General features: G+C 39.4%; 1 protein-coding gene across 1 annotated transcript; it reads left to right on the top strand.

Moving 5' to 3' along the window:
- Positions 1-9,858: 9,858 nt before the first annotated feature.
- LOC123241357 (guanine nucleotide-binding protein G(I)/G(S)/G(O) subunit gamma-5-like) lies at positions 9,859-10,104 on the top strand (the record flags this gene model as incomplete). The annotated part of the gene is made up of 1 exon (XM_044669016.1): positions 9,859-10,104. A coding segment is annotated over one exon (246 nt), but the record flags the coding sequence as incomplete, so codon positions are not given.
- Positions 10,105-10,736: the final 632 nt, after the last annotated feature.

Raw genomic sequence — 10,736 nt, forward strand, 5'->3', positions numbered from 1 at the left:
TTGTACAGCTACTTCTAACTGACTATTCTGGCCTTGAAAGGATAACGCTAAAGTTGACTGCAAATGATATTTTGCTAAAACTGATATTTCTCTCCTTTTCCTCAAATGTCCCAGGGATATAATCACTAGGCCCTAAGACAGAGTTGATACCAAATCTAGGTAAGTTTAAAGATTTAATGTTATCAGGCTTAGGAGGAGAAGCAGGGTAATGATCGGGAAGGAGGGAAACAGGAAGTCCTTAACCTAAGCTAATGATGATAAAGATGGTACTTGAATTGATGGTAGTCAGGCTTGTCAGTTATCAGTTGCTAATTGCCAGTTGACAGTCTGGATGGGCCAGACTGGGTTCAACCTAAATCAGGTTACTTTGCTGATAGATGTTGTTGTTTCTTCTTGGTTACTAAATCAGGATCAGGTTATTCAGAATAAGGGTAACACAGGATCTGGGACTGTGAAATTGGTTGGTGCAAGTTGCTGGTAACTCAAGTTGACCTATGGCCTACCCTCAACACAAACTCCCACTTCCCCAAAATCTCAGATTGAGATCCTCTCCCAGTTCAAATCCTACCTTATATACCTGAGTTTCAACTGTCCTGGCACATGGCACCTTCTGCCAGGCTCAGTTCATTCTGTGTTCTAATCAGGTAACTGTCCATCATCTTGCTTTCCATATTGCTGTGCAAAATATCATTACAATCATCAGAACCCAGAACAGTATTGTGTACATAATATAGGTGCTTAATAAATGTTGCTAAATTGAAATTAACAGAGAAGGAAACTGAGGTCCATAAAATGAGAGTAATGCTCTTAATTTTCTAACTATATGTACAGTATTCTTTTTACATCATCACACTGTCAGAACATTTTCCCACATCTTCACTGGATTTTTGTTTAAAATGCTAGGCAGCAAGGTAAAAATGCAAATACAAATTCTACTTCAAGCTACATTATTTTAAAGAATCATAGAGAATCAGTTTTGGAAAAGACCTTAAAAGTAATCTATTCCAACTCTAATGTGAAAACTGCCTTCTACACTATCCAGTAAGTAAGTAGCCATGCCACATCTGCCTGAAGACCTCCAGAATTAGGGGACTCCCAGGGTATTGAAGAAACCCTCTTCAGTTTTAGACAAATGAAATTAAGAATTTTTAAAAATTCATTTAATTAATTAATTAATTAAAAATAGTTTTCCATGGTTCCATGATTCAGATTCTTTCCCTCCTCTCTTTCCTCCCTCTTCCTGGATCCAACGAGCAATTCTACTGGGTTTTACATGTATGATTGATCAAGACCTGTTTCCATATTACTAATATTTGCAATAGAGTGATCATTTAAAGTCAACATCCCCAATCACATACCCATCGAACCATGTAATTAATCATGTTTTTTGTTAAGAAATTCTTGAAGTCCCTCCATCTGAATCTTACTCTTTGTGATTTCTACCCATTGCTTCTATTCTCTTCTCTGGGCTGAAGGAAAATAAGACTTAATCTTGGTCACCTTCAAATACTTGAAGACACTTATGTCCTCCCCATCCCTTAACCCCAGCTCATCCTCTGTTTTCCAGTCTTTGTTAACTTGGCCAAATCACACAGCCTCTTTGATCTTCAATTTCTTCATCTATAAAGCAAGGATAAGGATATCTGTCTTTATTTCATAGAAGTTTTTGAGGATTAAATGAACTAATGCTTATTACTAAGCACCTACAATATGCACTGTGCTAGGCTTTGTGTGAAGTACAAAGAAATATAAGACAGAGTCTCCGTCATTAAGAAGTAATGTTTTGCCAGGAGATACAAGAAACATAGATAAGTATAGAACAGTGCACAGTATTCAAAGTGCCTCATCAGCGGTTATTGTGCTTCAAAAGTTTGTGGGGAGGGAGGTATATGCAGGTAATAAGCCAGATGGCAAATTATTTGCTTTGTTTACACTTCAATTTTTAACATTATGTGCCAATTAGAGGATAATTCCAGTTAAGAATACATGAAAAGAAAATAGAATATGCTATGCAAAGTAAAACTAATAATTTTTAAATAAATATGGAGAATTTTAATACTTAGACTACTCAAACTCTTGACTGTGAATGTAGACAAACTTTCAGACTTGTGCCTATTAGGAGATTGCTCTAGTAAAGGGACCCCTACTTCCTACAGCAATTGTGTGTTTTTTTTAAGTTTATTTATTTAATTTTGAATGTTTTTCCATGGTTACATGTCTTATGTTGTTTCCCTCCCCTCCTCCTGCCCTTCTCTCCCATAGCCAATGCGCAATTCCACTGGGTTTTACATGTGTCATTCATTAAGACCTATTTCCATATTATTGACATTTGCACTTAGGGTGATCATTTAGAGTCTAGATCCCCAATCATATCCCCATTGACCTATGTGATCGAGCAGTTGTTTTTCTTCTGTGTTGCTGTTCCCAAAGTTCTTTCTCTGGATGTGGATAGCTTTCTTTCTTATAGGTCCCTCAGAAATGTCTTGGATCATTGCATTACTGTTAGTAGAGAAGTCCATTACATTCAATTGTGCCACAGTGTATCCATCTCTGTGTATAATGTTCTCCTGGTTCTGCTCCTTTCACTCTGCATCAATTCCTGGAGGTTGTTCCAGTTCACATGGAATTCCTCCAGTTAATTATTCCTTTAAGCACAATAGTATTCCATCACCAACAGTTATCACTTGTTCAGCCATTCCCCAATCCAAGGGCATCCCCTTATTTTCCAATTTTTTGCCACCACAGAGCGTGGCTATAAATATTTTTGTACAAGCCTTTTTCCTTATCTCTTTGGGGCATAAATCCAGTAGTGGTATGGCTGGATCAAAGGGCAGGCATTCTTTTAAAGCCCTTTGGGCATAGTTCCAAATTGCCATCCAGAATGGTTGGATCAATTCACAACTCCACAAATAATGCCTGTTTTTTTTAAAATTTAGAATATTTTTCCATGGTTACATGATTCATGATTCCCCACTCCCCTTGTCTTTCCTCTTTCCTCCCAAAGCTGCCAAGCAATTCCACTGGGTTATACATGCATCATTGTTCAAAACCCATTTCCATGTTATTCATATTTGCAGTAGAGTGACCTTTTAACATCAAAAGCCTAATCATATCTCTATCAGATTACATGACTGATCCTATGTTTTTCTTTTGCATTTCTACTCCCACAGTTCTTTCTCTGGATGCAAATAGCGTTCTTTCTCATAAGTTCCTCTGGATCGTCCTCAGTCATTGCATTGCTGCTAACAGAGACGTTTATTACATTTGATAGATTGTCCCATGACAAACAGAGAGTATAAAGAAGGAACAAATAAAAGTATGATCAATGGATCATAAAAGGAACCTACAACTGGAAATAAGAAGAAATAATGAGGATAAAGCAATGAAAAAATGTTGAGAAAGAATTCAGGAAGAGAAAGTTACTAAAATTAAAATGTTGGGAGGAAAAAAGTTAAGAAAGATTTTGAGTCAGTTGTTTAACTGAGCAGAGAAAGGGAAAAGACAAAAGGAAAGGGGAAATAAGTGACTAAATAAATAAAAGAAGAAAATTACTAATTTAGTAGAAGCAAAGATCATGGGAAAGAATAGGCAAATACGTACAGGAGATGGGGAAAGAATTTATAGGAATATAGTAGCACGAAGGGCAGCTGAGTGGTTCAGTGGATAGAGTTCCAGGCCTGGAAATGGAAGGCTCTGGATTCAAATCTAGCCTTAGCTACTTCCTAGTTGTGTGACCCTGGACAAATCACTTAAACCTGATTGCCTAGCCCTTACTCCTTTTCTGCCTTGGAACTGATAATTAGTATTGATTTGATGACAGAAGGTAAGGGTTAAAAATAATAATACACTAGCACAAAGCAATATAAATAAAAGTAATTGTAATGACATAAGCTGAAAGAGATTTAAAAAAAAAAAGCTATATTGAAAGAAATGGAATGTAATGGAAGATTGTTCAACGAGCCTTAGCCCTTATGAATAGCCATCAGTGTGCTCAGTTGATTTGATTCCCCATATGGAAGAGGCTGGGATCCTGCTTCTGGAAAAGTCATAAAAATATCTAATGGTGGCACCAAAGAGAGATATGGAGCATGCCAGCCATTCTCTAACTAGTCCTGGCTTACTAACCAGTTGGTGAAGAGAGAAGCTCTTTGGTTGACTGTGACTGTGTAGCCTGAGTTAGGGATACATTCCAAAGTTGACTTCTTTTACTCTGGCACTGTTATAAGAAGAGATGATTGTGAAAGGGAGAAGTCTTGGGCTCTCCCCATCTAAGGTCAACATGTGGTCAGTGAATGTGTGCCTGGGTTCTTTGCCTCCGGATTTGTTCCTTTGTTTTAGGTAAAGCTTGGAGGCTATGATATTATGAATTTCAAAAAGTCAAAATGAGCCACCAGAAGATACAGAAGAGTAGTCTATGCCAGGGTTTGAAGTCATCCAGTACAGCTTAGAAGGCCAGAAAAATTAGGAGGGACTCCTGACCTAGTCTGGTGGCAGCTAGGACAAAGACTCATTTGGCATTTATGTGAATTTGGTAAGAACAATAAAACTTGGTAATATCTTCTTGTTGTGTGTCCTTAGTTTTGTCTTTTTTAAAACTCTTCCCTTCCCTCTTAGAATCAATACTAAGTATTGGTTCCACAGAAGAAGAGGGGTAAGAAGTAGGCAATTGACTTGGCCAGGGTCACACAAGCTACAAAGTGTCTAAGGCTAGATTTGGACAGAGGACCTCCCATCTCCAGACCTGGTTTTTTATCCACTGAACCACCTAGTTGCCTCATCCTTCATTTTTGAAGAGGACCAGTGACATCATGGAGTTATGTCTTGACTTGTACATGATTTGGATTTAAGTGAGGAAGAATTGCACAAAGCTGTCACCCTCACTCTCTCTTCCAAAGTCTTCAAAGTCCAGTGACTTTGGTGTCTTTGATGTCTATCTAAGCTCCTTCTATTCTCTTATGTGCATTAAAAATAAATGCTTCAATGACTCTCTTTCTTTTTGTTTTTTTTTGGAGGGAGACTACCCTATCCCTAACCATCCTCACCTTCCCATTCCCAATTGAAAAAAAAATAAACAAAACTCTTATAACATATATTCACAGGCAAGCACAACAAATTCCTATATTTGTCATGACCTTAAATCTGTCTTATTCTTCATCTTGAGTACATTCCCTCTGTGCCAGGAGGTAGTTGGTATGCTTGCTTCATCATCAGGACTCTGTCTTATTAATGACTCATCCAGGCTCATATAGATAGTATGTATCTGGGCTTGGATTTGAATCAAGGTCTCTCTGACTTGAAATACAGAGCTCTGCTTACTATACCAATGGTTCTTAAGTGAGGTCTGGGAAACTTCTTGGGATTCCCAAGACTGTTCAGTGATCCACAAGGTCAAAACCAGTTTCACGATAATACAAAGGAATTTTAATTTATAATATGGTAAATGTTGACAGGCATAAACAAATAGCACTTTGGTGGGGGGAGGGTGTCCTCAATAAATTTTTAAGTGTAAAGGTGTTTTAAGATCAAAATGCTTGAGAATTACTGAACTCTCCCTATTGCCTCTTAAGGCACAGGGCAATTTAAAAGTATAAAATAGGGATTGTGAGGGAGTTCATGTAGGCTGATCCAGCTGTGAGGAAAGTTGGTAAGGTGATCCTTTGAAAGAGAAGGTTTGGGGTGGGTGGGTGAGGAGAATAAAAGAAGTTTAGAGTAGTTGGGTTGGGGGGAAAAGTGGAAAAGTTTGCTACAACTGCTTGGAGAAAAGTGATAGAAGAATGAGAGAGGAATGATAAAGAGAATAGTGAAAGGGCTGGTGAATTTGGCAAAAATTGCTGGGAAAACTGAAAATAGTTTGGCAGAAGCTAGGCAAAGACCAATATCTTATACAACATATCAAGGTCAAAATGGGTACACAACTTAGAAATAAAGGGTAATATAATTAGGGGACCCTGGAAAATATACCTGTTAGATCAGTGGATAAGAGAAGAGTTTATGATCAAATAAAACATAGAGGGGATCATTGGGAGTAAAATGGATACTTTTGATTACATGAAATTAAAAAGGTTTAGACAAAGTCCATGCAGCTAAAATTAGAAGGAAGGCAGGAAATTGGGAGAAAAAATTATAGCAAGTTTCTCAGATAAAGGCCTCATTTTTCAAATATATAAGGAACTGAATTAAATTTAAATTTAAGAAATAAGAGGCATTCCTCAACTGATAAATGCTCGAGGGATATAAACAGGTAGTTTTCAAAAGAAGAAATCAATTTTCAATAGTCACATGAAAAGATGCTCTAAATCATTATTGACTAAAGAAATGCAAATTAAAACAACTCTGAGGTACCACTTCGAACCTATCAGATTGGCTAACATGATAAAAAAGAAAAAGACAAGTACTGGAGAGGGTGTGGAAAAATAGGGACACTAATGCACTGTTGGAGTTATATACTGGTTCAACCACACTGAAGAACAATTTGCTACTATGTCCAAAAGGCTAGAAATCTATGCATATTCTTCAGCCCAGTGATACTTCTACTAGGTTTGTATTCCAAAGAGAACAAGAAAAGGGAAAAGGACTTATATGTTCAAAAACATTTCTAGCAGCTCTTTTTGTGTTGACAAATAATTAGAAAAAAAATTTAAACCCTTACCTTCCATCTTAGAACTGATACTAAGTATTAGTTCCAAGGCAGAAGAACAGTAAGGGCAAGGCAATTGGGGTTAAATAACTTGTGCAGGGTTACACATCTAAAAAATGTCTGAAGACAGATTTGAACATAGGACTTTGGGTTTCTAAGCTTGGCTCTCAGTCTATTGAGCTACCTAGATACCCTCTAACATTATTATTATCAAATTTGTCATTGCTGAAGTGTGATTAAACATGTCACTTTACTGGTGTTGCCATTAAAAGGTATAATGTTTGTGGCCAAGCCTGGTCTAAACAGAATAAAGTTTATTAAGCTATTAAAGCTTTAAACTACACTGACTCTTGAGATACTGTGTATGCACACATGTATGTATACATATATGTGAGGCACACACTCATAAGATATTCTATAGATATGTGTTCATGTTACACACATAAAATTTATATAGCTGCATATGTGTGTGTATATATGTTACATATATTTATATACATATATGTGTGCCTATTTTATTTGAACTTGTAATTTCATCGTTTTAGGGAACAGATGGGGATTGGAAATCTCCTTTTCTAGTGCAGATCAGCACCTGGTCTATTAATTTATCATTTTGGAGAATTGTCTGGGGCAGGGAGAGGTTAAGTGACTTTAGAGTACATCATAAAATAGCGAGCATGTTTCTGAGGCAAGATTATTCATTTATTCAAGTCTCCTGACTGCATGGCCGGCCCTTTGTTTATTATACCAGGCTGTCTCCTTATTACCAAAGTGCCAAAAATCACCTTCATTTTGCATTATGTTAATAATCATCCATTAAAAATGTAGCAGCCCAGTGGAGAGTACTGGGTTTGGAGTTAAATGAACTTGGACTTAAAAACCTAACTCTGCTCCTTATTACCTGCGTGAACTTGGACAAGTCACTTCAATTCCCTGGGTCTGTTCTATTTCCAAAATAAGGGAGAAGAATTCTAGATCTGGAGATGAACATGATGTTAGAAGTCATCTTGTGCAACCTCTTCATTTTACAGATGAATCCCAACTCCCCAGGAGCTCACAGTCAAATGAGAACGACATTGGCAAACAACTATGTACAGACACAATGTATGCAGGGTAAATGGGAGAGAATATCAAAGAGAAGGTGCTAAGGTTAAGGGGGTCTGGAGAAAGCTTCTTGGAGGGGATGGGGTTTTAGCTGAGACTTGAAGAAAACCAGGGAAGCCAGAGGTAGACACAAGGACTAGAGAGTTTCAGATATAGGAGTCACCCAGGGAAATACCCAGAATCAGGAGATGGAGTGTTGGGTGCAAGAAATAACAAGGAAGTCAGTGTCACTGGATTGAAAAGTAGGTTGGGGGGAGTAAGGTATACTGGAAAGGAAGGAGGGGATCGAGTTAGGAAGGGCAGCATTTTGGAGGCAATTGGAGGACACTGGAGTAGATTAAACAGGGGAGTGCCATGATCAGACTTTCACTTTAGAAAGATAAATCTGACAGTTGAGTGGGAGGATAGAGTGGAGTGGGCAGAGACTCCAGGCAAGGCTATTGCAATCAGTAACCTATAGCCACAATCCAAATGTGAAGTGACGAGAGCCTGTGCCAGGTGGTGGTGGTAGCAGAGGAAAAGAAGGGGCATGAGAGATACTAGGAAGGTAAAAATGATAGAGCCTGGCAACTAGCTGGATGGGGGAGTGTGGTGAGAGAGAGAATAAAGAGTTGAAGATGGCACCTAGAATCTATGTGAATGGGAAGTTGGTGGTACTGTCAAGAGTAATTGGGAAGTAAGGAAGACTGATGGGTTTGTAGGGAAAAGTTCTGCTTTGAATATGTTGAGTTTAAGATGTGTAGGACAAATTCAAACTTCAGCTTACTTTCTGGGAAGTATAGACCAGAGATGTTCTCTCAGCCCTGAACTTCATGGGGAATAAATTCTAATCACTTTCCTCTTTAGACATGCTTATTACATCATTGTGGTCTTGATGAAAAGGAAGAAAAAAGGCAGGTATGTGACAAAAGAGAAGCAAGGAGACACAGAAGAAATTGTGAACTAGCAGGTAGATGAAGAATGTCAGAAGTCTGAATTAGTGCATCACCCCACTAGGACTGAGGTGAAGGATGTCCGATATCTCTGTTCCTCAACCATCCAAGATGCAAGAATTGGGGATGTGGCTGAGGCATGTAATGCAGGATTTCTTGCATTTGCAATATTACCCTAGGCAATCCTGTCAGTTAGCAGAATGGAACTCTGGCCTGACAGGTGCCATCCCAGGTGCTGACAGTTGGGCTGTGACTATATAAAGCCTTGCAAACCCAACCTTGGGTTCTGATTTCCTTGACCTCACCCAGACACCGAGCTACCCCTGACTTCCCCTTGGGGGACTGAAGGGAGGTAGGTTGTGGAAAGTGGGCAGGACTTAGTTTAGAATAGCCTAATGGTTAGGTACATCCCCAGAACAACTCAGCTACTTCATCTGTTTAGCTGGTGGATCAAATAACATCAGGGCAGTGTCAAGTTATCTCTGGCTAAGGGCTGGTTCCCTCAGCCTGACCTTACCTTCTAAGTCCATTGCCAACACTTGCCAGTTTACCCTAGCAACAGCTTCACAAGACCTTGAACCCTCTTACCTCAGTTTTCCCTTTCCAGTTTAAAATAAATCCCTTAGCCTAAATCTGTGAGTTCCTGTAATTCCTTCAACATCACCAAGGCTAAAGAGACAAGGAGAGGAGAGAATATTAAGAAGTTGAGGTTATTGTGAAGTGGAAGTTAAGCCTCCATTGGAACCAGGAAGTTGAGTCCCATTTCCTGCTGGGTTCTGCTCACCCAATAGGAAGGCAGTTACTTCAGTAGGGAGGGGCCACCCACTCAACACCTTAAAGGAGCCTACAGCTAGCAGGAGAGATTGACTGGGCACCACAGCTGAGGCTGCTCATGGCTGATGGCTCCAAATCTTCTGCTATTTTAGTTACAGGCTCTCAGGCCCCTCGTGACTCACATTTACCAACAGCATCATATTATCCCATTACATTATCATCTACTACAGGCAGCCTTGCTTTCCATATTCTTTCATGGAGAACAGGATGGAGAGGGAACCAGTCACACTACTCTTTTTCCTTTTCCTTCCACTTATAACAGCAAACCATTTCAAAACTGCCATTTCGCCAGACCAAGAGAGGGAGAGAGTGAGTAGACATCTGTTAGACCACCCCACCTGACCACCACCATCCACCAACCATCGTCTATGGAACCTGGCTCCTTGTGCCATATCCAGGAGCTCCAACGTCATCGCTGTGAGGAAAGTGGGGCAGCAGCCCAGGCTCAAGGCTGGGCTCCACCGCGTGAAGGTTTCTCAAGGTGCTGCAGATCTGAAACAGTTTTGCCTGCAAACTGTCCCAAACGATCCCCTGCCGACTGGGGTATCTTCCAGTACTAATCCTTTCCGTCCCCAAAAAGTCTGTTTGTTTCTGTAGCAAGAGGCTCTGAAGCTACATGGAAAGGATTTCTGAATTTAGTCTTCATATATCGATCTGGGATGTGAATTGATGTTGCCATGTGAATTGTGACTATTCAAAGGAGAGAGAATTCTGAAGCCTGCACAAATATTTAATCTATGTGTAACAATGTGCCAAGTTAATCATTCACATTTCAACTTGTGTCAGACTTTCTCATCTACCTCTCTGCATTTTCATTGATTTTTGTTTTGTACACTGGCAAGAATACAATAAAGTATTCAGATAAAAAAAAGAAAACTGCCATTTCTGCGAACCCTACAATTTCAAATATTTTCTCAATATATCTTTTATTAAAACCTAGATGGCCATTTGAACCTATGCCAAGTCTCCTTATATGAATGCCAGCAGTGAGATTGGGAAATAAAAGAGGGTAAAATCCAGAAGGTAAGCAGATTTAAAGAACTGGGCGTGTCCACATACAACCCAAGTTGAATGGGCCAGAGGCCCCTTGTCTGGGGCTTCAAGGGGCCAGGTGTGAAGAGAGCTAATGGTTTATCTTGGAGAGAAAGGGAACAGTCCATGACGTGATACCTCTAGCATTCTGAACATGATTGCCATGGAGGGTCAGGGGGTGGTGGTAAATAAATCCA

The sequence above is a fragment of the Gracilinanus agilis genome, chromosome 3 (genome assembly GCF_016433145.1).
Source record: "Gracilinanus agilis isolate LMUSP501 chromosome 3, AgileGrace, whole genome shotgun sequence".
In the NCBI taxonomy this organism is placed as follows: Eukaryota; Metazoa; Chordata; class Mammalia; order Didelphimorphia; family Didelphidae; genus Gracilinanus; species Gracilinanus agilis.